Genomic DNA, 27,569 nt, shown 5'->3' with positions numbered 1-27,569 from the left:
GCATGGTCTACATCATCTGCACTTGTTCAAGGATAGAAAAAGTTAAAGTTCAGGGCTTTGTGGTTTGGTGACCATGTGTAACATTAAAGTTTGAAACATCTTTATATTCTAGGTAAAAGGGACTTAAACAAGAAAGTATTTATTTTATTTTATTGATAACAAGTACATTATTGTATTGCTCTTAATAACTGGAGCATAGTAGAAGTTGCTGTACAAAAATAATATTAAGTTATTAACATTGTGAAAGGCCTATAACAGGCTGCCATTAGTGATTACAGTGAACAGTACAGAATATGTCTAGCTTCTTTTAAACTTGATTTTAGTTGTAATGTGATTTTATTTGCTGCCATTACATCCAAGTTTTCCAATCATCATTATATGACCTAACAGGCTACCTCTTGTATAACTCATAACATTATTCTTTCTGTGGTTTAGAAGGGTTGTCTGTTGACGTTTTGCTACTGGAACTCAAGAATGTCTTGTTCACGAAGACAGATAGTTTAAAAGTTGTACTACTTTTAGCCAGGTTGTTTTCTTTGTTTTAAACTACACTGATGTTCATCACAACATTGTTTAATTTTAGCTGCCATGTACAGGGTTCTTGTGTATTATATCACATGCCTGTGGCTTCTGTTGGTATATATGTACACTTTTAGAAAAAAGGGAACTTAATAAATATCAAGTTATATAAAATTAAAGCATCAATTTATCATCACTGCTGTTCATCCAGAAATGTGTCTTCTGCATCTTTGACTACACCTTTTGTATCTTGAAGTTTACACTGTATTTTAAGAAAAAAAATACAAACAAATTGAACTGATTTCTAGTGAAACAAAATAGGAAAAAAACCTAACACTGTGCTGAGTGTTGTCATTGATGCCAATAACATGTCAGTGAAACATTTGGTCTATATGGGACAATTTTGACCAAGGTTATGAGTAGGGACGACGGCTAGATGCAGCAAGGTAAGTTTGTACACAACTTTTGGCAATAGTTGTTCTTATGAGGAAGAAATATAAATGACTTGAGTAGAGACAAACAATCATTGTCTTTTTCACTCAATGCCGTTTACTCAATTTCTTCCACTCTCCCAGACCCATTTGCCTGAAAAGCAGCTGGTAATCAAGTCCACACATCACAATGTACTAAGCAATTTTAAGACCATGCTAAAGGAGCTACATGTAATTTTCTGAGGCATATTATGAGAGAGATGTATTCAAATTACAAAGCTGTAGAACAATGAGTAGAGATTGGTCTTGGGTAACACCCCAAATAACACTAAACAGCTGCCAGAATGATGACCAAGGCAGTGAAATCTACCATGTTCATCTCCTGAATGACATACAGTATGATTGACACTAACCTCGGGTAGTGGGTATGTTGTTGGCTTGGGGGCTTCATGTCGACCAAAATCTTCAACAGTGCCACATTTTGGAATGTCATCACACCACACTCCAGTGTATAACTGTCCTCGGTCAAGGTAGAAAAATTTTCCTTTTCCATGTTTTTTGCCATCTTTCCACTGACCTTCATATCGATTGTCATTTGCTGTCAAAAGAACACCAGGCATAATTGAACATTCAAGTATGACCAATCTGGATGGTGCAACTTTGTGAAAAGTCTTTGTCATGAATTGTTAATTCATGTAAATCAAGTATATATTCTGCTTACATATATTTTAATACAATCCTCAGAGGCTTCAGTTGGGGCAAGGATTTCAATATACATTATACTGAATGATATAGATAATGGCTCACTTATAATGTGGAATTTTTAACATCAAACCCAACCTTTGAATTTGGTCCAGATGAATACAGGGTTGATATACTGTGAAAAATCAAAGGGCCTTCAAAGAGGTAAAAGCAACAAGTGACACGACCCTGAAAACCAGTGACATGGGAAGTTCTAATCAGTGACAAGCAAATCAAATGTGCCACTAAAATTTGACAGCCACATGAGGAGCACTAGAAAAGGCAGCAACGTTGACCCTTTTTGGACTTTTTTCCTATTTAGAAATTGTAGTCTCATCAGTCAATAACAGGAATGGAGTGCTGCCTTGTTAAATGGTTCCAAGACAGCGATAAATTAGCGAGAGCTCACCTAGCCTGAGCATTCCTTCACCATTTCTCATGTTATTGTACCATTCTCCCTCATAAACTGCACCATCTGAATAATACATTCTTCCCCAGCCGCTGCGCTTGTCTGCATACCACTCCCCTTCATAGTATTCGTTATATGAGTAGAAATTAGTTCCATAACCCTGTGAATGAAACGCTATTTGTTTTCAGTTAAAGATAAAAATCAAGACCTACATATGCCAAGAAATTATAATTTGGAGACAGGCTCTACACATACTGAAAAATTCCTTTTTATGAAAGAAGCTAGATCTCTTGACATGTATGTTATACTACGAAAATCACTGAACTGTGGAATGGGCTTGAATTTTTGTACAGTGACCCGTCACACTTTCTTTTGCTTTCTTTTCACTTACAGTCAACTCACAACAACACGAAGGAATGTGGGTGGGCCAGCAAAAGAAAGTGTGTGTGGCCGCTGAAGAAAAATTCGAGCCAATTCAGTCTATGTTCGGTGATACTGGAAACACAAGAAAAATAGTTCTTTGCATTGAGTCAAAGACATGGATACATACATGTCTTTTATCATTTTTCCATCCTCCAGAGTAAACCTTTCTGTATCCAGCCCCCTCAGGTAAACTATATGTACCAAAGCCACAACGATGGTCATCTTTCCAGTCTCCATCATAAATGGCTCCTAACTTCTTCCATGTCATGGTCCCCTTTCCTAATCAAATCAGTACATTTGAACCTTGTTAAAACACGTACAGAAACCAGTTTGCCAAATGGGAAGATATGATCTACTGTAGGTACATGTTTCCTATTAGGGTTCAGTGGCAGATCCAGACCTTGAGCTAAGGGGGGTGGGCAGGGGGGGGGGAGTTATTTTGCTTGCCCTACCAGTTTTTCTTCCTTTTGCCATTTTCCTTTTTTTTTTTAACCCAAAATAAGGGGGGCCCAGGGGGCGGGTCCCTCTCCTAGATCTGCCACTGGGGTTGTAGAAGGCAACACTAAGAGGCCAAGAAAACACAACCCAAGGGAATCCAATCCAAAAGGTAAATACCTTCGTGGAATGTTGGGAGTGTACTTGCTGGGAGTACTTTAAGTGAGCTGGGGTGAAGCCTTGGGGGAGCGGGAAAAGAAAAAAGTAAAGGTCTTCAGTGCCCCCCAGATTCTTCAATCTCTCACATACACGGCCCCCATGTATATGCACATGTCTATCTTCAGAGAAAATGCTGAATATGTGAACAGTCAATTGGATTGCAATACCGTGGAAATATAAGTTAACTAGCTCAGAGAGTTCATGTTTATTCACCATTCTAAGCCTGCAGAATATCTTGCGACATGAAAACACATTCTTAGCGGGAGTTTTAGCTTTTTAAAATACTCTTTCATCAGAGCCAGTAACAGACTCAGAAGCATCGTCCGAGAATAAGTTTTTATTAATTAATCGGGAAACAACTGATGAATGGCCATGAATTTACATTCAAAATTTCCGGAGGCATGTTCCTGGTAAAGCTGGGTTAGAGGGAGATTGGAATAAAATCAGATGCCTATAGTATTTAACAGAAGAAGTAAGCTTAATACCGAACGTGCGAATACAAAACCGGCCGCGCGCGAGCGACTCACCATTCTTCTGATTATTATCCCATTCGCCAGTGTATCGATCGCCATTTACTGAATACACCGTGTGATGAACGCCTTTCTTCTGTGCTTTATAATCCCATTCTCTCCACAACGGTTCGTTTTTCTTGGGCTGTTTAGTGATCGGCATTTTGTTGAAGATTCCCCAACTGAAGCTACAAATCAGACAATTATTTACCTCTGTAACTAAGGGCAGGCCAGGTTACTCAGGCAATACCATGATGCTATTCCACCCTTACATACAAAATGGCCGCCTACATGGACGTCTTCGAAAGAACGACTAAAAGAACGACGAAAAATAACTGTTAACTGTAGTTTACTTGCTTTACTATAATATTATGTGTAGTACAAGAATTTCACGCGATGGAAAACTTAAATAACGAGATATCAACTGAAGGAGAAGGGGAAGCTTGCTATGGAATTGTTAGCAATATTCCGAAAGAATTCCGCTCGGCTGATTTACGAGCAATGTTCTCAAACTTCATTAATGACGAAACTGAGGGATTCAAATGCTTTCACTTTCGACATCGTCCTGAGTTTAGATGCGAAGTAGAGACAAATGGCGAAGATAAAGAGGTCCAGTCATCCAATACTACATGCTGTGTTGTAATGATCTTAAAGAAAAAACTGAAAGAGTTGATCAAGAGTTATCACGGTAAAAACTGGGTTGACCGCAATGGAAAATATTTTCCTTCCAAAGCAGTGATATCAAAAATTAGAATCAAAGAAGGAAAAGGTTCGTATTTACTTGCAATAATACTTTTTATACCATGCCATAAAAAATACAGCTAATCAGAACACAAGAAAGCCATTGCATGCTCAACGATATAATTACACTTAAGCTTCCCACTGTGCACTGCACTCTTATTCCTGTCCGAAATTGAGTAAGCAGCGCCATTTCCAGTTTCTTTCCAGGATTGTCACTCAGTTGTGTCAGGGCCAAATTTTTACTTGGGCTTTATTGATATCAAAAATGAAGCAGAAAATGACTATTTGAACAACTGCTGACTGATAGAGATTATTGTAGACAATATGAAGCCAGTTCAAAGGCATTTGGAGTGAAGCCTGTGTGTATGCTGCATTGATTGTGTTTGCAGCTTTCTCATGGTATACCATGGAATTTGAACCAAATTGTTGTGTGTCTTATGTGTATGTGTCAAATAATGGGGAGAAATAATACCTTGGATATTGACGGTTGCCATGGAATAACAAGAAATGAAAACCAATGATGTTGAAAGTTACCAATGTAATTATTTTCATTCATTAATTGGTCATAAATTTCATTTTTGGTCACTTATTTGCTAGAGATTATACATGTACCATGTTTCTATGGAGTTATAGAAACACGAGTGGAAGTTTGGGAGAACGAGAAATGCTGTGGGAACACAAGGCCACAGCTGAGTGTTTCCACAACTTTTTCGAGTTCTCCCAAACTTTCACAAGTGTTTCTATAACTTGATAGAAACACGGAGAACATGTTTTCTATTTCTTTTAGAAAACACTGCAATGAAAAAAAGGAAAACAACTTGTTTACTTTAATCATCAAAATGTAAATACTCTTTGCACACGCCATCATTGTCAACAGCTTATGCTAGTTCTGTGTTTCTATCGAGTTGCAGAAACACGATTCAGTATGCATATTTTTGAGGGCTGTTTTCTAATAAAGAATAATATTCATTGATTGTTCCAGAAAATATTTATGCCCTTCCCCTGGATGGTTTTTTGGTTTGACCCCAACCCCTCCATCCCTTTGGAAATTCCAGTTGTGGTTCACACTTTCCTTTGAGAATTTTGGCTTTTGTGACTTCCCTCTGCCATGAAATGTCCAGTAACCCTGCTTGAAGTGGATACATATGAATATTTTCTGGAACCACACATCAACTTTTTATTTATTGGTCATGCTGGTTGTTTCCTTGGTTGACCCTGACTGATGGAGGCCGATGATGGCTGTTTTTAATTTATGGTTTCTTCCTTTGTAAGGAGATTTTACAGACTTCTAACATTTCCCTTTCTTACTTTAGACCTCTCCTATAGAACAAGGGAGGAAAAGAGTCAACATTCTTTTACAAGGACAAACTTAGAATTCTCACACCATGACCTCAACGAACTGAAAGAGCTGCACCCTCCTCCACTGATGCCAAATGGTAATGTTGGAACACCTTTGTTGGTATTCATGGAGTTGATAAGAACTTGCAAGCTCCCTCCCCATGTCATAAAAAAACTAGACTTAAATTTTTCTGCGGGCCAGTCTAAAAAGAAATACAGCAATGTTCCACTTGATTATAAATCTTTGGAAAAAGATCGCACTTCAGCTGCAAGAGGACCTAAAAGAAAGCTGGTTCCTTGTACAGTAAAGGACTGCGTGCAAGGTGGATCCAAGGAAAATGACCCTTCATTGTCTGCATGTAGTCTAGAAATGCTGGAGTTTCAGACATCAGAACAGTGTAACAGTGAAAATGGTTCTGACTGTGAAGAACTTGACAAGATTGAGGCTGATCATGATAGTGATGTAGAGGAATGGGACAGACATGAATCATTGCACAATGATGTTACAAGTCAAGAACGAACAAAAGAGAGACTGTTTGAAGAGGATATTGAACTGAAGTGGGAGAAAGGCGGTAGTGGTCTTGTGTTTTATACTGATGCAGCATTCTGGAAAGAACAGGAGGAACCAACTTTTGATGAGGAGACTGCTGATGATTGGGATGTGGACATGGAAATCTATGAAAATCCAGGTGCGTGTACCAATATCAATTTATTATTAATAATAAATTATATGAAATGCAACTTTGACACTTGGCCAACCAGTAAAGAGTTCTTGATTGACAGTTTTTTAACAGATACCTGAAAGCTAGCCTGCAAATGCAGACATATTTTCAGCTGCTGCTTGTCTCAACCGAAAAAATCAGCGGAGACAAGTGACAACTGCAAAGACTGCGTTCACAGGCTACCTGAAAGCATGCTGAATATTTATACTAAATATTACATAATTCAGTTCTTTTTAGATGGGAAATAATTATTTCTCTTTTGCACGCAGACGGGGGAGACAAAGATTCCCGAGACCTTCTTCAGATGCGAATAGAAAAGCAGTGGAGAAAAGGGAATGATATTGACCTGAATAAAATTGGAGGTTTTGAGAAATATACCAGAGGATTTGGGGGCCAGCTGATGAGAAAGCAAGGGTGGAAGGAAGGGGGAAGCCTTGGGTTGTCCCAGGTGGGGATAACAGAACCTGTTGTTGCTGAAGGACAACTGCCAAAGTCCAAGAAAGGCTTAGGCTACTATGGTGAAAAGTTACAGCGACAAGTGAAACGACCAAGAGCTGAAAGAAATGTCATTATATCAACTATTTATGATGAGCCAGACAACAATGAGGAGAATGTGTTTGAATCATGGGGACCTGATAAACTCAAGTATGTAAACAATGTTGATTTCGTGCCTGGGAAATCCCATCCAGAACAAAGCAGGAAAATATGACTGCCAAAGTCTGACCTTACATGTACAATATACAATGCAAAGGGTTGTAAAGGGAATATTTATGATTCTGCTTATTTTAATAGTGTGGGTTAGAGTCTATTCAAAGAAGAAGCCTACTGAAACCTTCAGACTGTAGTATAAAGGAATGAATAAGTCTTTTCTCATGGAGATATCACATGGCTTCTATTTGTTACATATTTGTTATAATAACATTTGAACACTGTTGAGCACCCAACTGTGTGCAATGTAGAGAATATATTCAAAACCATGTGTGAACCTGACAACATTTCTCACAACACAAGACGGTGTGGACAGCAAACAAAGTGCAACTACTTTGAGGGGCATGTTTGATTGTTGACTTATCAAATCTTGTCACCGTTGAACTGCTGCGTTTGTGCAATCAAACTGAGAAGTTTGGGCTTGGAGCTGATGCAACTTGCCAGTAAGTTACGGTGTCAACTCCAAAATAAATTGGTCTAATGTTCAAAATGAAAACAATCAGAACTTTGTACAAAGAATGTTAGAAACTAACAAAAAACTACAAAATGTATTCTGAGTGGCAACAGCATGGTTCTAATAACTGTTCCTTGTTTCTAGTTGAAATATTAAAAACAACAGAAGGCTGCTTTCTTCAATTATTATGTAGATTTATTGATCATTTGTTGAGCAGGGTCAACAACTTATTAAGAACCAGTGGCTTGCATCATTCAATTTGCATGTCAACCTATGTTACTGCATAAAGTGGCTACAAACTTTAATTTAATGTAAGTTAAACAGTAGAACAGCTAGTGCTCTACTCTGTCCTGTTTATCTTCAGTTGGTACAATATTTGAAGACATAAATCTAAACACATTTATTTATCTGTACAGACTTTATTCAAAGAAAAGATTCATCTCGCTCTTTCGTCAACTGTACACACTGCAAAGTCATATTAACATTTTTACACATATAATACAATCAATTATGAACCTTTAAATTTTTTTTCTGAGCTCAGAAGTGTTCTCTAGTAAAAGTAATATATTTTACAGACACAAAAGTGACATCAAAATGAATATTTGAATTTTACTCTAGACACAATTAGTAATAGAATTGATCAACAAAACTAAACTTTGTTGTTTCTTTCAATCAGCACTGAGCAACTATGGCAAACAGATTCTACATTCTTGGTCAGCTTTCATGTATTAGTACAAATGCAACAAGCAAAATGCTACTTGCAATAAACACTCTTACAGAGCCTTTCAATAAAATGCAATCTCTGAAGTCAACCTTTGGTTTACAATAATATTTGTGAATTTTGATCCAGCTTTTTTGGTTTCTTTTTCAGGGTTATTTGGTCATTGTCCTGTTAAATTACTCTTGGCAATTGTCAGCTGAATTTGAAATTGAGGTTTTGCATGTTATTGAAAGAAATCTTAATAAAATGTATTGGTTTGGAAAGAAACTGTACCCGGTTTGTGTAGAAATACTACTAGGGACATGTCAAATAATATTATTTTACAGTCATTGTAATGTATTGTACCTTGTGCACACACAGAAAGCATTAATAGGTGGATATTTTAAACTAAGATAACAATAATTTTAAACTGAGTAATTGCATTTTAACACTTATTACATTTTGATTTATCCTGGTTACAAATGACCATTGTCAAAAACTCAAATCCTAAAATCTCAATGATTTTAGTGGTTATTCTGGATTATAGATCACTTTCATCCTGCAATCTTTGCAGGTATTAACTTTACATCCTGTTTTTAAAATAACACCACTGCTTCCTGTCTCTAACACATTATTTTTGCAACATTGAGATAAACATCTAGTAGTTCTAATCAATACCTGAGTGAGTAATTTGCACATTTAAGCAAGTGTTCACTGTCTGTTGCACCCAGACAATAATTCATAGGGAAAAAGTGATTACTACATAACTTAAGGCTTTACTTTTGCTCAGTAGTATTTTTTTTTTTTATAATTTCTTTGATTCCCACAAGATGCTTGAAAAACCTTCAGCTCGTTGTAAATCTCTTGAATACCTCTGACTCAATCTGTCAAAGCCATCTGCAATATCATTTGCAAGTTGCCTTGCCTGGTGTTGTTGATGCCCTTCAGTTCTTTCAGCATCATTCCATATCATGAATGTCTCCAGATCAGAGGCCAGCTTAAATAGTGCTTCACGGTTAGCTCTGACTTGCTTTACTCTCTCTTGCTGTTTATGCTGTAGTATAAAGATAGAAAAGACACCAAGTGTTTTATGGGAAAATACACCACTAATAACATTCACTTCATCATTTCCTGCTCTTTCACAGTTGCTTGTGCAGACAGTCCATTTGTTTATATGATAAAAAGAAAATTGCATGGTCGCTTGAATGTAGATATAAATATAACTAGTAGTAATTGTAGATTAAAGAGTGCGTTCGATTTTTGGTAGGCTTGGTATGTTAAAAAAAACAAAAATTCTAGGGAAAGCATTTTGTGCCTGAGCTGTTAGGTAGGGGTGAAATTGGTCTCCCTTCAGCAGGGGCAAAAACAAATGAATTGATCGCAAAGCACGTGCATACGAGAGGGTTTGTTCTCATTTATACATGTATTGTGTAATATTATACATAAATCTGTGTTTTATATCCAGTCCGTAGTCTGTAGTCTGCAGTTCGCAGTCCGCAGTCCACAGTACATGTTTTATACTGACCATGTAAATCGACACCAACCATGTTTGTTCCATTGCTATGCAAGACGACGTGCTTTTAGTACCAAAACTAGGACAATTATTTTGTTTACGAACACGACTTTGAATCGCCTTGGCTTTGGGGTACCAGCTACAGGGCAATGAAACAAAAACAATGAAACAATGAAACGGAGGACATGTTTGTGTACCAAAGCAACCCTGTGGGAGTTGAACTCATATCCTATGTAAACACTTTCGTTGGGTTTACGTTACACAGTTTGCGCACAGAAATCTAGGCAGCGAAGTGAAACTCATTTCCTCCTTTGATTTATTCAGCAGAAAGCAGCACTGGTTTCGGTTGAAGAGAAGAGGGTACACAACATGCAGCCAACCTACGGCTTTCTGTTAAATGTCATCAACTCTGACTTCAAACTTAAATAAACAACTTATCCACTACAGTCTTCAATAAGCTGCCTCAAAAAGTCGTACAAATTTTGTGAAGACATGTCTACAAGGTTTTTAAATGCCATTAACACTGACTTTGAACTTTAAATAAACAACTTCAGTATCCGCTACAGTCCACAATAAGCTTCCTTGACACTCGAAACCGGTCTGCAATATTGTGCAACACTCGAAAGAAAGCACATGGACGAACATGGACATGACATCATTCGCCCCTGAAGAATTTGCTTTTTTTTTTGGGGGGGGGGGGGGCAAATTGGTGTCCCCAATGGATGGATGGATGGATAGATGGATGGAATGGATGAATGGATAGATTCACAGATCTGGAATTTTTATGCATTACCCAATTAGAACTCCGTTCTGTCAAACGCAATTATTTTCCTGTGTTAAAAACAATATTTTCACGCTGCCATGTAATATCCTCTATAGAATACATCGAGTTTTGATTCACTTTGACAGTCAACTCAGTAGCTGATTGGACTAGTTCTACAGTGTAGTCAGAATGTCTGATGGGGAACTAGGAGGTGACTCATGGGCTTGAATCCTGTTGAGGACTAGATTTTTTTGTTTCTTCTGCATAAAATTCTTTACTAACTTATCATTTAATTATTTTTATTAATTTCATAAATGTAATAATGTACACTCATTGAAGTACAGTATGTAATATGTAAACTTGATCATAGATTTTATACTGCATAATATACTAACAACACGGTGACTTGACTTACATTTCTTCTTTCTGCAGCCTTCCTTAGCTTCTCATCTAATTCTTGAGCTGTCAGTTTACTTCTGTCTTTCCTGCATGGCACTTGTAATGCTTTGGGAATTGGGGTTACAGGTTGTTTGTCCTCATCAAAGCCAACAGTAAATGCAACACTCCTGTTGTTGTCGTTACTGGAAGATTTTGCCAAACTAGTGAGTTTTTCTTTCTGGTATGAAGGCATGACTTGACTTTCACATCCCTTTGACAAGTTATTGTTCTTGTCATCCACAGCAAAATCTTTTGTCATTTGACACGTCAAGGTTCTAAAATCTTTTGCAACATGACGAGCTGTAGTCATTAGTTCAGAAGATGTCATTTTAGGTGTATTGTGACTGATGCCTCCTCCATCACCAATAAGGGACTTCTGTTGGAGGAGTAGTTCAACATTATGTGCAAGCTTTCTAGCAGCTTCTTGTCGATCATGAATTCTTTTCAGTCTCTGCTCCACATGTTGCTGTGTAAGCAAAGGATATGCAGTCAGTTTAAATTTACAGAAGACTAGTAACATATATGGATATGATGTGTCTAAAAAATGCCTATTTTTTCCTCTGTTTTTCCATCATTCTGAAGCAGCAGTTCTGTTAAGCAACAGCCCTGCAGGCTGTATAACCAACCACCAAGATTATCATTCCAGCATGTATGACATGCAATCACTGTGAGGCCGTCATGTAATGAAAATCAGATTTGACCAGATCTCGTCTTCAGTGTTCCTGCCAAGGGTGAATGAATAAGTTCATTATCGGAAATTTGATTTCATTACTCGTTTCAATAGTCTGTTCTTCAAGTGAAGAGTAGAAAATTCAAAACAAGACTCAATCCAATGCTCGAATTTTGATTGGATTAATGAACTTTATTTAACATGAACGTCTTCAAAAATAGTTAGGTATCTTGATGCAAACTTACCTTTCCTGTCCCTTCCATAAAACTTGCTTCGATGTCAGCCATCTTTGATATCTTTCCTACCACTACAGGAGAAGTCCTGGTGCTTAGCATTCCAAATGTGGTATAAGCGTATTGTTCATTAATCCAATCAAAATTTGAGTATTGGATTGAGTCTCGTTTTACATTTTCTACTCTTCACTTGAAGAACGGACTATTGAAACGAGTAATGAAATCAAATTTCTGATAATGAACTCATTCATTCACCCTTGGCAGGAACGCTTGAGCTGTTTTGACTGTAAGAATTTAATTTGGAAGTTAAATGGAAATTGTTTGCTAACCATGATGAAAAAAAATTCTGTCACACTCCCCCTCAGTGGCATATATAAGCACTATTTTAACTTGTGATTTAATATATCATTTCAAACCCGTCTTTGACCACAAGTTTGTCACAGAATTACCTGAAAAAGTGTGACCAAATTATTAGTTGTTTTATCACATCAGATATGTAGTAACAAGCACATGTATGTATGTTGTGTCAATTGAATTTACTCACTTTCTTTCTCTTTTCTGCCATTTTTTGTTTCTCTGTGAGCCTTTCAATACTGATATTTTCTCTTTCTGACTTGACCTGGTCACAGAACCATTTTGGAGGTGGCCTGCACACCGATTGTTCAATGGGAATGTGGAATGCCACGGCATTGGAAGCTTTGATTTCCATTAATGCATTTTTGCTGGCAGTTGAATTGTTAAGTGCTGAATGATTAGCCTCGGCTGTTGTAAATACACTGAAGTCTGGTCCCTTTCGTTTAACCTTGTCTTGTGTATATTTAGTGGTTTCATCGCTTGATTGCTTTTTAATCTGGCTAGTGTCCTCCTCAGGCGTCTCTTGTTTTCTTTCGTTCCCATTCTGAAAATACATTATCGCATATGTAAACAAGAAGATCTGTTAGATCTTATAGCCGCGCTTTTAAAATTTAACTGTTTGCTTAGCACTACCGTCGGAACGCAGTGCACATTCCAAAGCAGTCATTGATGATTCTTTTCTTACTGTAGACATCACATCACTTGATCAACACAAACTGTATTATTGCACCATCAGTGGTAGCCATTGACAAATCTCCGATGACGTAATGGTCTTAATCTTTGTAGAACTTTCTTCGGGATATGTATGGGCATGAGCGATATGAATGACACGATAATAACACTATTAACAACAGCTTTCTTTCTTAAAAGTCATGGTTAAATTTAATTGGTGTTTTCCACGAGTAAAGGGCTAGTAAAGTAGTCACGCAAGTCATATAATTTAATAATAAAACTCTATCCCGACCGATGTATCGATTTTGGTCACTCCAGTGACCACAGATTGAAAACGTGACAGAAAATTGGCGTTACTTTCGATTCTCACCAAATTTGGACAGTGGGATGATCTCATCATTAGCCAATTATAGGCCATCTTTCAGCTCTTTTCGTCATATCCCCCCCTCGGGACAATTTTGTCAAGTTAGCTAATTTAGTATGCAAGCCACCGTAATGGCGGTCACCGTTGACAAAATGTTTATTTGCTCAAAATTGGGGCAAAATCTCTCGGAGATGGAAATCAGGACATTTGTAAGGATACAGAAAGTAATTTGGGGCCGGTTGCTGGCTTCTAAGGCTGAAGTTATCCAGAAGTAAGCTGTATTTTCGTTTTTGTGCCGAAAGCCATGCGATGAAATATTATCGGCTTGTTCTCCTGTCTTGTTCTGTTTTTCTCTTGGTCTTTTTTGTAGCCCGCCGAGGCCAGTCTTTCGTCTAAATCAGTTGAAAAAAGTTCGAAAAAGATGTTCCCATTCAAGTTTAAGCTCTCAGGGGATAATTCTGGAGATTTTTGGCCGAAACGTTCGGCTTTGTAATGTTCGTGTTTTTCGGTTGCTATGGGCGGCTGTTGCTTCCTTTGTTAGGTCAAGTCTGGGGAGTGAGGTCACAAAAAAATTCTAATTAATTCTGGTTTTGTTCGATTTCGCTGAAATTTTAACACGATAAAACTGGATTGTTAACGAATAGATTTACCGCCTGCTGATGTGTGGTAGCTATTAACGCTGAAGTGTTATATCGCTTCGAAGTCAGGGTTTTGAAGAGATTTTTTTGCAACGTGTGGGTTCGGCGTGATTTTGTAATCAGAGGTTTTTGTTGACCCTGAAAGAAAAAATATCCGGAAAAGGTCATTTCATCGACGATTCAAAGGAATATAAATATGTATATGTTCCGAGCTAAATTTCTGGTGAAAAAATATCATTTTTGACGAACGCTGGGTTTTTAATTTTTTCCCGCGAAAGTCAGTATCGGAGATGAGATTTAGTAATGTTTCAACAGCTTTTGGCGAGTAAACATCACAGGTTGTGTGACTCAAAATTTGGCCAAGTGGAAGCTTGGGTCTGGTCGCAGACAAAACTACGAAAAAACCACGGGTAAACCATGAACCGCGCTCGGCCCATGGCCGCACAGTTAATAATAGCTTGTACTTGATAGAACTAGTAAGAATACTTGCCTAATTAGGCGACGATTTATTGTAAATGAAAGTTTCTCATTCAACTAATCTCTAATCCCATACACATTCACTGATAATTTCCCTTGTTCAAGAAAGAATGTGTCAGATTCAAACAAAACAGCTATATTGATGACAGTGATTAGTCAGTGGCTATACATATCCAAAATATCTACAGATTTTGCTGTTCATGAGTATAACTATTTAAGCTGTTTTTATATGGTTGAAAATTTAATCAGCTTCCCAAGTCACAAAATACAGACAACAACATACATTTTACGACTCACAGTTGTGACAGTTACTTATAATTCATAAGTCATAACTAAAAATATGCCTTGGTATCTATGAAATTGCTGAAGTATGCAGAATCTTCAAATATACCTTTACCCTTGGAGAAATAGTTAAAGTAATTTTTTTAACAAAGAAAGAAACTGTGATTGAAGCTTAATAAGCTTAACTACGACATCAACCATTTGAGAACTGTAAGCTTCCTTATGCATGATCATGGCTTAGCTGGGCTAGCTAACTGGAAAAACATACATGTAGAGCCCATGGAACGAATTTTGATCGTAAAAATCAGCTACGCTTTCCTACGATTTTAGCTATTTGAAAACGTCCTACCTCCTCCACTCTCAAACGAGAATCTTGAATTTCTCGCAAACCTTCTCTTCTAAGTACAGGAGAAGTCTTAAAAGGGAGAACCCGTAAGCTATCGAAATGAACACTTTGAGTCTCCATGTGCGTTGATCCTTCGGGCCGACTGGTTTTTTCGATTTGAGGTAGATATATATTTTAACTAACGTAAAACTTAGAAAATACCGCTGAAAAATGAGCTTTAGCAAAGGAAAACTACGCTGAATTCTGCAGACTGACAAAATTCGTTGTGTCCAAAACAATGATCCAAACACTTCTCGTTGTGAAGTTTACCAGGCAAGTGTCTTTTGATTGGCTGGTTAGAATGCTAACTGACAACCTCGTCCTCGTTCCGAACTTCGAAGAGAGACTTACCCCATGGAAACGAGGTTACTACAGAACAAATGGCAGGAAAAGAAGATGGCGAATGAACAATGGAAGAACAACAACAACAAGACTTTTCCAATATCAAAGGATCTGAAGTCGATGTTTTCAGGGATACGGTGTTACGATATCTAGGTGAGTGCTTCATTTATTGCAATAAAATCGTCATGACAAATTTTATGCCGCTATTTCTCGAGGACTATTTAGTTCTATCTTCAATGGAGGACAAAAATCCTTGGAACAGTCGTGGAAAACCTTGCTTCCACATCCTTAACTTATCAAATAATCAGATGTAGCGTAATATGAACTTATCTTACCACGTGGATACCGAGAATGGCCCTTCCCTCCCCCCTCCAAACAATGTTGGGATGACGAAACACTTTCAGGACGTGCTAAAGTGTACTGGGCTGCACAAACTACAACATCGCTTGGGGGCGAGGGGGAAAGGAGGAGAAATTAAGGCATAGCGTGTTAATTGTCCTAAGAGTTTTATCCCTCAGTGTTGGTTCTATCTTCTCATCATGCCAAATTGTACACGAGCTACTTCGAGTTTCGTTCAGGTGCTGCCTTCAGATTGGTGAAAGACTGGCTAGGTATTCCGTAATTCAGCCCTAAGTATCTAAATACAGCTTGCTATACTTTTTTCACCAATTTAGGCGAAGAAAATGGTTAACCTCAGTATGATGGTGGTATAAAGGGATTTTTCAGAGGAAATTGTATGGTGGCACTTCTACTTTTTATTGTGTAGGTCTTTTGCAAAAACTTTCATCATGTAACATTAATAGTAATTAATAGTGGTATAGGGCAGAGTTACCTAAAAACATAAACAGTTGACACTATTCACTGGTGATTGACCTGTTACACACCCAAATTATTCTAGTCTTTACAAATAGTTGATGATGGATTTGGTTTTATTAAGCAATGACGTATTGTTTGACGTCATCGCTTTATGCTGGCATGTATGCATTCCTTTGGATAGTGATTTCGCGTAGTTTGTCGACTTATGTCCGTGCGCTTATGTCGCGCACTTTTTATCCCCCTGTGGAAGTGAAATGCACTCTGGGAGTTCCTTTGCTGCTTTCCTTTGCTGTTTGTAGGTTCAGCGAAGTGCTTTTAATTAGAGCTTTTAAAAGAAGATTTAGGGGTGGATTTTGGTATAAACAGTATCGGATAAATTTGCATTCATGGGCAAACTCATAATAAGAACATATCCTCCATACGTACAAGTTTAGATAGACAAGTAAGTTGCACAGGCGATAGGTGAAGGCTTTGCGGCTTTCCTTTGCTGTTTGTAGGATCAGCAGACTGCTTTTAACTGATATGACAAGTATACAGTTAAAACAACAAATTAATTTCCGGTGAGGTAATTAGTGTTGCCAACTATTTTTAGAGATAATAAGGTGTCGATTTCAGAGAGAGTAACATTCCTTTGTGGTTATTCTTTGGTGTTTGTAGGATCAGCAGAGTGCTTTTAATTTCAGCTTTTAAATGAAGATTTGGGGGTTGATTTTGGTTTATACAGTGTTGGATAAATTTGTGCTCACTGGCAAACTCATAATAAGAACATATCATCCATACATATAAATTTAGATACACAAGCAAGTTGCACACGCAATAGCTGAAGGGTCTACATAAAATTTACAGATTGGTAGCGCAGTTGTACTTTTGCCTGTCTTGAAGTGAATTGAATGAGCATTGTATGAACACTGAAATATACAGTTTACAGTAGTGATAATGAAGTCAGTGTATGATTCATTTGCAGTTTTCAGTTTTTTATGAAGTTTTGGAAATGTGCTGTTTTAAATTTTCTGTCAACGAAAGAATGATTAAACAATGAATAATTGTTTTGTCAGGGTAAAGACAATATGAATGTTCATTAATGCCAAGTATACGGCTAACAACAAATTAATTTTCTGTGAGGTAATTAGCGTTGCCAAATATCTTTAAAGACAATAAGGTGTCGAGTTCAGAGAGAGAAACTTTTACTTTGCGGCTTTCCTTTGCTGTTTGTAGGATCAGCGGAGTGCTTTTAATTTCAGCTTTTAAACGAAGATTTGGGGGTGGATTTTGGTTTATACAGTGTCGGATAAATTTGCGCTGACGGGCAAACTCATAATAATATATCTTCAATACATACAATTTTAGATAGACAAGCGGGTTACACACGTGATATGACAAGTCAAGAGAAAATGATTTTCTTTTGGACAAGTATATGGTTAAAACAACAAATTAATTTCCGGTGAGGTAATTAGCTTTGCCAAATATCTTTAAAGGTAATAAGGTGTTGATTTCAGAGAGGAACTTTTCAGCGGAGGGCTTTTTATTTGGGTTGGTACATTTCACTGACCCCCAGTACATGGACTAACAAGATGGACCTGGTACATGAACTACTTGAATGAACCACCAATGGACTACCCTAAATGTAAACCCCTAAAATTTCTAACCCAAAAGTTTAAGAATCAGTTCTCATGTTCTCATGTTCTCATGCTCATGTTCCAATCTTCTAGGAACAATTTTTAAACGTCATCGCTTCTGCATGCATTGTGTGCTGTTTATTTTATTGTGTAGGCAGTGATCTAAACCTTATTTTATAGCCTCCTTTTCTCGTGTATCTCAAAATATTAATTGCTGTTGAGGTGCATGGGAGACTTCCAGTTACAAAGAAAACAAAAAAAAGTCAGAAGTCAAAAGAGTGGCTAATGTCAGAAGGGATACCAGGTTAGAAAGTTTGACAGATGAATTTGAATCTCCAGTATTTTCAACACACAAATCCTTACAGTATCCTTTAGATGCCAACCTCAATTACTACTCATTTTGATCCCCAAAATGTTGCTTCTTGCGGAAAAGCGAGCTCTGGGCCAAAGACTAAGAAAATATTCCAGTAGTTGAATGTTGACAGATCAGCACTACTACACTTAGTCAAGTGATGCTGCAAGATCAATATCACAGAATTGCTCAATCATTGTTTGACTAGTTGTGGTCACCTTCATGGCATAAAAGGTTACCATAGCAATGATACAACTCGTTGAAAACACCCTTAATTTTAGCTTTAAGTGCTTACAGTTAAAAAATGGCCAGTAAGCATTAACAAATTCTTGGGGTAGGGGGCTGGCTCAGATCCACTATTAAATTTTGAAATGCTGAAATGGCCTGGAACCCCCTATGGAATATATTTATCTTACCTGGATGACATGGACTCTGTATCTTCATATATAGATATGTAGTGTTCACAATATTGTATTGTTTGGCATTTTCAAGCCCTTCCCGTTCTGTGATAACGTTCTTACCTAATTGCCTTTCCCTGTGGGCATTTTGGTTTTAGAAATAAAGTGCTTTAAAACATCAGTCTTGCTAGCCCAGTGGGAGTACAAAATGTAGTTGAATGGTACAAATGTTGTTTGGTTAAGACAGCTACCTGTTTAGTGTTTAAAACACTCAAGTTCCTTGAAGCTGAACTCTTCCAACTTTATCTACTTGAAAAGAAGTTGATTTATGTCTTCAGTCTGGTCCTGGTTTCATTGTCTTGGTATAAAGAACAGGACATTTTTTATATGACATATTTTTAAGACAACTTGGATAATTACTTTTTATACCAAAAGGCTTCAGTTATTATCACCTGTTCAACTCAGGAATCTCTCAAGTATGACCTTCACTAATCCTTGTTAGGAGCTAAAAAGCAACATCTTAAGATCTGGATGGTGTGCCAGGATTTGTTTGTGTAGCAGAGCGTTTTAAGTGAACTTTATGCTTTGACTCTTGTTCTCTTAAAGCAGTCATGGATGACGACTCTTTCTACTTAGGAGCAGTGAAGGATGGAATCTTTCAATGTAAATAAAGTCAACCAACTGTAGATAACACAAGTGTTGACTTGGCACAGCACTTGTGCAAACAAGACCTAAAACACCACTTACCTTCATGTTATCAAATACAAGCCATGTTTGAAGCAACCTTTGAGCAAGCGTTTTCCACTGAATGTTCACTTAAACTTGGTATTACTTCGCAGCAGCAAACTTTGGCAGCTCCCCAGTGCTAAAAGTGTGTTTTCATTCCCGTGTTATCAAGTAAGACTGGTTTACAGTGTTGTTCACTGGTTTCCTGTGTTTGTGATCAATGACCACAGCAAGAGCAGGCTATTTTTAAAAACAATTTTATTTGCTCATGCATAGTTCCAAGGGGTTGGCACCCAACACAAGGCCAGTGTTTGAGACAACCTTATGGCAGGTGTTTATTTTAACTATCACACAGTTACCACTCAATTCAATTGTTTGACCATTGCCACAAGATGGAAGAAACTTGGGTCATTGATGCATTAATAGTTAACAGGTTTCTTTATTAAGAATTCATAGTTTGTTAAACAAAGTCTTTTATATATCTAATTTCACTGACTGTTTGAAAAACTGCAGTGATATTTTTGTCGTAAAATGTATAAGTGCTCTTAGTAAGGGCTGTTATATTGTGCTTGTATAAAGCTTTGAATCACTGTGATTTTCTTTATACTTGGTTCTGAATGCTGTTGGTTTATAGAAAAAAAAATACTCTTCTTGTAGACACCTGCTAAACCAGTGAACTATTAACCCTTTTCTTTTGTGCCAGTGGAGGACTTATAAAGGCGTGAAATGACACAATTTCTAATTTTTTTCTTTTGAGTAAATTAAGATCTAATTTAGGCAGGAGTGCCAATGGCTTGTTAACCTGCCACTGGTTTGATGTGACCTTTTTTAAAAAAGACCAGCACTTAACAGTCCTTTAAAGTGGTAAAGTTGCTACTTGTTAGCCTAAGAAGGGTAACAAAAACACATTTATTAATTTTGTCAGAGAGTAATTCAGTAGCCATGACATTATAGAGATCAGAAACAAAGAAGGCATTGATTCAAGTGAATATACTATGAACTGTGGAGGTTATGAATGATCATGGCAGTTACGAACAAAACTTAATAAGCAGTTGTGAAATTAAAGCCTAAAAGAAATAAAATTTAAGGCTTGAACGGGATTCAAACCCATGACCCTTGCAATCACCCTCGCAATTCCATTCCAGCCTGAATTTTTTTCAGGCTTTAATTTCGCAGCTGCTTAAGTTGTGAACATAACTGCGAGGATCAATCATGTCCTTGTCAAATGTCTCATGACTCAGTTCAAATATATGATCTTTGATATATTCACTTGCATTCTTCACCTTCAATGAGTATATCATTAACTGATAATTGCAGACTATGGATGTACTGGGGTTAAAATGCAGATTGCAGACTGTAGACCATTATTTTAACTCAAGTATGTTACCATTTCCATCATTGAAAAATGGAAATAACACGATGTAGACTCAAAAAGTCTTCAGTCTGCATTTTACCCCCAGTCTGTAGTATGTAGTCTGCAGTCTGCATTAAATTTTTACAAGAAAAATGGTTTGCAAAAATGTTGCAACCTGTGCAGCTAAGTTGAGAAAATTTTGTTTCGATTTAAGCTGGGCCATTCAATTTTTATTTTCATTGTTCTGCCTTATTCCCAGGGGCTCAAAAGTTCCTTTGTGTTACATGATTGTATACACACTTATTGGCTAATGAGTGAGAAAGCTAACCAAGTCTCACAACCTTTTTTTGTTTCATTTCTGATTTCTGATACTGTGTTTGTTATCTGACTTAAAGATTTTTTTTACCACAGTTAGTCAAGTTTAATTTCTTATTTAGGGTGTTCCTTTCAACAGGATATGCCAATGAATTTGGTGAGGCATTTCGCACACACATCCCTCGATTTATTTACCTAGGTAGCTATGGCGTCGCCTCAACATACTGCCTGGCAGACTCCATTGACAAAGGGAGACGCTGCTACCAGGAGAGCAGCCATCTGAACAGCTATCTTCAGAAACGGAAAGCTATTGAAACCATGGTGGAAGCAGCAGTGTGGCAGGGGCTGGCATCTGTGATTATACCAGGCTTTACAATCAACAGGATTTGCGCTGCCTCCAGGTTCACACTGAAGAGATGTTCTAGAACAATGCCTCCTCGTGCTCAGATGTGGGTGACTACCCTTGCAGGACTGAGTGCAATACCTGTTATTATCAAACCTATTGATAGGTGGGTGGCATTAAATACCGGTAACTGAATTTAAAGGCACAGTGATGAGAGGACTTAGACATGAATTTAAGAGCTTCTGCCTGAGAGACCGGGGCAGACTTGGAAATGAAGGTCGTCCGATTTCACTTAAAATTGGTACACAAAGTCGTTATGTGGAGTTATGTAATATGCCAAAGTTTCAGGTTCAACGACCATTTTTTAGCCGAGTTCTGGATATCAGCCCCTCAGGGGTCCCCAGAGGCTGATTTTTAGTGTAATTTTGGCCACTTTTCATTCTCTCTTTTAGTGACGTACAATTAATTTCAGACAAAACCAAAACCATATTTGTAATGCCCTATCCTTAGGCTTCTATGGGTAAAAACATTAGTTCACGGGAAGTTTTTGTTAGCCTGTGGCTGTGATCACAACTTAGTCCTATTTGAAGCATATGGGGAGCAACCGGAAATGGCCTGTTTTTCAGACCGCGTATTTTCCTTGCCCATGTTTTACATCATGAAGTCTTAGTATCCCTGCAAAGTTCAGCCCTTAGTTTAGTAATACCAAGAAAAAAATACTAAGGTTGAGGCTTTTTTACTAAGAAAAAACATACGAGAAGATGACTAACCAGGCCACTTCTGGTTTAAGTCTCAACAAAGCGTGTCTGTAAAAATCAGCTATTTGATTTCAATAAATACCTTTTTTTCTTCTAAGTCGGGAATTAGAGACTCTGAAGTTAATTCTAACCGAAAAGACTTACCGTTAATCAGAAATTTTCATGTGATTTTTTCAGGACTGATCAGATTTTGGTCCGGCAACGGTTATAAATTTTGTGGAAGAAATCTTGAAAATTACGGATAATGGAGTCGCTGGACTCTGAAGAAAAACAACTTATCAGTCACTCTAAATGCAATCACAACGTCTCTCATGACACCACTTGAAAATTGCTTTGAACCTCGAATAAATTTTGCATATATTTATAGCTAATTGTAAAATTAAATGCAGTCTCACTATTCCAGTCTTTACGCAAGGTGTCTGGATAAATTCACTTACTATGAATGTTTACCTGGCTACAGGTTTAGAGGCACGCCCCTTTCTTATAATCCATTAAAAGTGAAGCAACATTAAAAACCTTAGCCCCAGCGATAAATTGATTGTGAGTGCATTGTTGTGAGTAATGAAAATTCAGGTTGATTCATACCGTACGTGACGAGGTCACGACACACCAACTTATCTGAAGTTTGCTGGCTATGATTGTCTTGGAATTCAGTTTTTTCTTATCTAGATTTGTCTCCTTGATACTGCAGAGAATGATCAGGTATAGAACTTGCATGAGAACCTAAAGAACGAATGGATATGCCACAGAATATTTATTCATACCCACTCCCCCGGTGCAAACGGCCGAGGTATTATAAATTGGGGAAGTCCAAGACGGTCCGTTTTCCCCGCCAAGTCGCTGAATGTCTGACTAAATTACCAGAAAATTACTCATTGGCATACTTTCCCTTTCTCTATCGGGATTTTCCTTTTGTTGCTTTCTCAGTCCGCACAGATCCAGACTAAATCGGTGTACTACATATATCCAAAGATAGGACAGGGGAGGAGTGGATTTTCCTTCAAAGACTACTGCTTATAGCACCCTAGCTGTAGAATTGCTGGCCCTTAACTCCGATTTCCATAAAAAAGAAGTGATAATCCCCAGGACGACCAGTACGCTTAGTGTAGGTGGTATGGTAAGTTGTCACAAAGTCCTCATGCCTGCTGGAGCTTAAATTGGTTATTGCTCTTCTTTCCTGGACAAGATGATAATCACCGGCTCCCATTTATACATCTGGGTTGAGAGAGACAGTGTGAAAGAAAATTGCCTTTCCGAAGACGACATGACAACGCCCTAGTAACCAGGAGCTCTCGATCCAGAGTCCAGCCCGCAACCATTAGGCCGCAACCGTGCTATGCGCTAGGCAGTTGTCAGTTTTGTATAGAATCCGAACGCGTTACTACGTTACATGTTTACTTCAGTCTGTCGTAAATTGATAAAATGCAACCGTGAAATGAATATATGGCTAGCACATGGACATCTTGCCGGCTGGATTGTTTATTCACAAGAAAAGAAACTATCTGCGATCAATTAATTAAATTTATTAACTCTACTCATTCTTTAAGTGAATTTGTTTCATTTGAGTGTGCTTGAAAGGCAGAGGAGTGAAAAAGTCTGGCTATTACAATTTAGTCTCCTGGAAAACTGAAAACATGATTATACAGTGTCCCGTTTGGAAAGAGAATGGCATATGCGGGGCATGAGATAACAAGCCGCCAGAGGCTGCTGAGACTCTCCCGTTAGTGACGTTAGATCAAGATGTTACCCACCTGCTGGCCAAATTAAAGTGGGCACTGGTGGTAATAAACTGGCCACTTCCCATAGAGTTGACAATTTCCCTGAATGGAAGTTAAAGTATGAATTAAAGAAGATTGCCCACGTCACTGCCGAAAATTCACTCGTTTGCATGACCAAAGTGGGCCATGTCAGCACCCTTTCCATCAAAGAGAAAAAAGAAATTGAAGAAATCAAAGAAGGTTACCGCTGATGTTTCAGATAGCATATTTCAGGCGTTCGGCATTGTAATACCTATTGCATCCATGAGTATCCAAGGTTAGTGTGACTGCATGCATTTTCATCAGACATAAATTTATTTTGTACGTTCAAAGATTTTTTTACACGCTTTAATGTCTTTGATTCGTTCCACTGGTTCAAGGATCGTTGTTCCATCATCATCTGCATAGACATTTAAACAAAATATCTCTAACTTAAATTGTCTACCCAGTACCTGCCCACAATTCAATTTCTAACATTTTCGACACCATATTCGATGTTGTTTCTCTTGAAAAGTCGAAAGGGCTCCGAGATGAATTAAGTAGTTTCACATGCCCAATATTAAATCACAGTGGAGACGCTTCGCGTGTCATGCTCAAAAAATGTAATCTCCTGGCAAAAATAGGAAGTAATTTGGCCCTCTATTGTATCACGAGGCTTACTTAATTGCAGTCTCTATCGTAACGATAGTATTCTTATTTAGAGTCGATACCAAAGAGGAGCTTGGACGGAAGCTTGAAGGAAAGCACCTCTGAGTGCGTCACAATTAAGTCAGAAATTTCGGTACCACTAGTCACACAAGGTATTTGTGATCTTCTGGCATGGGGAAGGAGAAAAAAACTCACGGCTTAAAATTATAATCATGGTGAATAGTCAGCTATGAAGGCACGTGATGTTAGAATGTCATAAATTTCAAAACATCCGTCATATCGAACCCACCTGTCTGGATTTCATGACTATTTCATGAAATCAAAATATCGTTTTTGCCAGGTATAACAAAATTAAAAGAGAAGAGAAAGGGTACTAAAGGAATTAAAAGGTGCAAAAAAACTATGTTTGTCCCAAGAAACCTTGAAAGCGTCAATAAAAAACAGAGAGTTAGATGAGAAAAGTCAAACTTAGGGTAATTATGCCTGACAAAGCAAGGTTGCCATGGAAACAAGGCAGAGTCCCATAAATAAGGCTTTTTTTCTCAGCTTTTCCCACCTAACTTATACACTCAGTAAACAACTTGCTTCATTGTATTTTGATTACTTTTCTTGTTATCAACGTATAAAGTTTCCCCTCACCTTCCAGTCCCCTGGGTACAGGGTACAAATGCTACATAAAATTTAGTTTCAAATCCGTCAGAAGGAAAATTTCTAGTTTATGGTTTGAAAATATATATTTCCTTTAAATAATTTACTTTGGGATCATTGATTGTTTCTTAATTGTGCAGCTGGTGTCTAAAAATCTCTCCTAAAAAGTAATTAAGAGTTTGACAGGAAGTGCGTAGTAGGTAACTTCTCTAAAAATGTTTCGTAGTAAAAAAGCCTCAACCTTAGTATTTTTTTCTTGGCATTACTAAACTAAGGGCTGAACTTTGCAGGGATACTAAGACTTCACAATATAAAACATGGGCATGGAAAATATGCGGTCTGAAAAACAGGCCATTTCCGGTTGCTCCCCATATGCTTCATATAGGACTAAGTTGTGATCACAGCCACAGGCTAACAAAAACTTCCTGTGAACTAATGTTTTTACCCATAGAAGCCTAAGGATAGGGCGTTACAAATATGGTTTTGGTTTTGTCTGAAATTAATTGTATGTCGCTAAAAGAGAGAATGAAAAGTGGCCAAAATTACACTAAAAATCAGCCTCTGGGGACCCCTGAGGGGCTGATATCCAGAACTCGGCTAAAAAATGGTCGTTGAACCTGAAACTTTGGCATATTACATAACTCCACATAACGACTTTGTGTACCAATGTTAAGCGAAATCGGCCGACCTTCATTTCCAAGTCTGCCCCGGTCTCTCAGGCAGAAGCTCTTAAAGTGTTTTACTCTTATAGAGGCTCTTTTCACCCAAGAATATACACTGGTAACAGCAAGCCAACATCACCATTTGTTTAACTCTGCAGGGTGCCAAGAGCAAGAGCAGTTCTCTTACATGGTCAATCAAACAAATACAGGAAAAAATTCCTTTATTCAATAGCATTCACGTGGTCTCAGCAAGTGATCAGGGGACAGCACCATTCATTGTATAACCTTACCTACCAAACATGTTGTTCCGCTGACAATATATGACAGCACAAAAATGTGGATGGGTGGGCTTTCTACAATTATGTGGATCTTGTAAGTTCGCATTAATAGTTTTTTTTTCTCATAAACGCCTTATTTCTTTCTTTTTAGACTGGTTGATAATGTGATGGATGGAATGATTCACATTTCCAGACAACTTGGCATCTCTCACCAACTTGATCACAGTCACAAGAAATAGAAACTTGCCAATTTGCTCTGGATATATGACAAACTGAACAGAACAATAATTATTTTGTGTACGATTTGTAACTTGTATTGTTTCCTTCAACCGGCTTTGCTCAGTTTTTTCTGTTTTATTTCTGATTCTCCTTGATCTTTCACTATGTATGTTTTCCCGCTGTTATCTCTAAGTTTCTAAACCTCCATTTCTGGATACTACACAGATGTACAGTACAAAGTGATTGTAAAAAAAAAATCCATTTGTACAGCAAAAGTTACAGAAGTTAATAAAGGCAATGTAGATTTTCAAAAGGGTGTAAGAGTATACATAATATAGATTTAGCCAAGCCTAAAAGCAGAGCTCCTGGGTTAAGCGAGAAATTTGATTTGAATTTTGTAACTCTGCAGTGAGGTTTTCTGTATATTGTTTGGCCTTCTGTTTTGAGTTTGAATAATCTCAAAATGCATAAGACAAAAACAATGAAAAACATTTGTATAAAAGAAATATTTATACTTCTGTTAACTTTAATCCTGGGTTAGCATTAACTGGCTCCCAAACAACCCAGTCCCATTTACAACAAGTTAACCTGACATGAACCCGCAATCCAATAGAAAACCAGCACTTGGTCAGCGGTCAACTTTAAAAAAAAACATGCGACCTTGATGAGCCCTAAACTTGAGCCCACGATATGGTCACATATTACTGGTCAGCGGATACCTTGTTTTGACAGGTGTCAATTGATCATAACATGGATGTCCAATATCAAAGAATGAGGCTATAAACCAAGGCTGTATGTTTCTGTCAACCTTTTAGCTGGAGTACAGCCGCCATCTTGCACGACTCCGTTGTCATCGTCATGCGTACGCGCCCATGAGCAATACCGCTAGCCATGATAACCATGAGAAAATCAATTCATGGGTTTCCTTTTCTTTCCTAAATGGGTATGGGGCTCTGCTTGGCGGCCCCTATTATGTAGTACACCATATGAAAGTTAACAATATTGCTAAAAAAATTTCCTTGACTATTCTTTTTCTGGGTTTCTTCTGAGTTTTGAAAACTTGAGAGTATGGTTAGGAAGCTAACAAAGGCTATCCTTGGATATTTATTTAGTTTTTCAAACCATCACAGCTTGTCTGTCCTTAAAAAAAATTGTTCTGCACAGTTTATGCATGTCAAACAAAAAATCACCTTGGATTA

The 27,569-nt window shown here is 37.7% G+C and overlaps 4 protein-coding genes across 7 annotated transcripts; 2 read left to right on the top strand and 2 right to left on the bottom strand.

The window, feature by feature from the left end:
* Nucleotides 1-9: 9 nt before the first annotated feature.
* Nucleotides 10-3,951, bottom strand: LOC145463970 (MORN repeat-containing protein 3-like). 2 transcript variants are annotated; one of them, XM_081447768.1, is made up of 5 exons: nucleotides 3,705-3,950; nucleotides 2,651-2,802; nucleotides 2,101-2,260; nucleotides 1,364-1,548; nucleotides 10-781 (listed from the first exon to the last, which is right to left on the bottom strand). In XM_081447768.1, the coding sequence occupies exons 1-5, from the start codon at nucleotides 3,847-3,849 to the stop codon at nucleotides 713-715; spliced, it is 711 nt and encodes a 236-aa protein (XP_081303894.1). In that variant the 5' UTR covers nucleotides 3,850-3,950; the 3' UTR covers nucleotides 10-712. The 2 variants fall into 2 exon arrangements, with proteins under 2 accessions (XP_081303894.1, XP_081303893.1); XM_081447767.1 differs by lacking the exon at nucleotides 10-781 and having other exon boundaries at nucleotides 788-1,548; nucleotides 3,705-3,951.
* Nucleotides 3,952-3,976: 25 nt separating this feature from the next.
* LOC145463961 (G patch domain-containing protein 3-like) lies at nucleotides 3,977-8,583 on the top strand. Of its 2 annotated transcripts, XM_081447758.1 has the most exons (4): nucleotides 3,977-4,455; nucleotides 5,741-6,454; nucleotides 6,757-7,132; nucleotides 8,521-8,583. In XM_081447758.1, exons 1-4 carry the CDS (start codon nucleotides 4,083-4,085, stop codon nucleotides 8,543-8,545), a joined length of 1,488 nt encoding a protein of 495 aa, XP_081303884.1. In that variant the 5' UTR covers nucleotides 3,977-4,082; the 3' UTR covers nucleotides 8,546-8,583. The 2 variants fall into 2 exon arrangements, with proteins under 2 accessions (XP_081303884.1, XP_081303883.1); XM_081447757.1 differs by lacking the exon at nucleotides 8,521-8,583 and having other exon boundaries at nucleotides 6,757-7,955.
* On the bottom strand, nucleotides 8,041-15,480 carry LOC145463963 (uncharacterized). The gene is made up of 4 exons (XM_081447762.1): nucleotides 15,103-15,480; nucleotides 12,511-12,864; nucleotides 11,041-11,529; nucleotides 8,041-9,403 (listed from the first exon to the last, which is right to left on the bottom strand). Exons 1-4 carry the CDS (start codon nucleotides 15,217-15,219, stop codon nucleotides 9,155-9,157), a joined length of 1,209 nt encoding a protein of 402 aa, XP_081303888.1. The 5' UTR covers nucleotides 15,220-15,480; the 3' UTR covers nucleotides 8,041-9,154.
* A 24-nt stretch (nucleotides 15,481-15,504) lies between these two features.
* On the top strand, nucleotides 15,505-26,428 carry LOC145463978 (mitochondrial fission process protein 1-like). 2 transcript variants are annotated; one of them, XM_081447776.1, is made up of 3 exons: nucleotides 15,505-15,633; nucleotides 21,197-21,566; nucleotides 26,303-26,428. In XM_081447776.1, the coding sequence occupies exons 1-3, from the start codon at nucleotides 15,549-15,551 to the stop codon at nucleotides 26,388-26,390; spliced, it is 543 nt and encodes a 180-aa protein (XP_081303902.1). In that variant the 5' UTR covers nucleotides 15,505-15,548; the 3' UTR covers nucleotides 26,391-26,428. The 2 variants fall into 2 exon arrangements, with proteins under 2 accessions (XP_081303902.1, XP_081303903.1); XM_081447777.1 differs by having other exon boundaries at nucleotides 15,506-15,633; nucleotides 21,257-21,566.
* Nucleotides 26,429-27,569: the final 1,141 nt, after the last annotated feature.

The sequence above is a fragment of the Orbicella franksi genome, chromosome 12, assembly GCF_964199315.1.
Source record: "Orbicella franksi chromosome 12, jaOrbFran1.1, whole genome shotgun sequence".
In the NCBI taxonomy this organism is placed as follows: Eukaryota; Metazoa; Cnidaria; class Anthozoa; order Scleractinia; family Merulinidae; genus Orbicella; species Orbicella franksi.
This window is presented reverse-complemented; position numbering and strand designations above follow the sequence as displayed.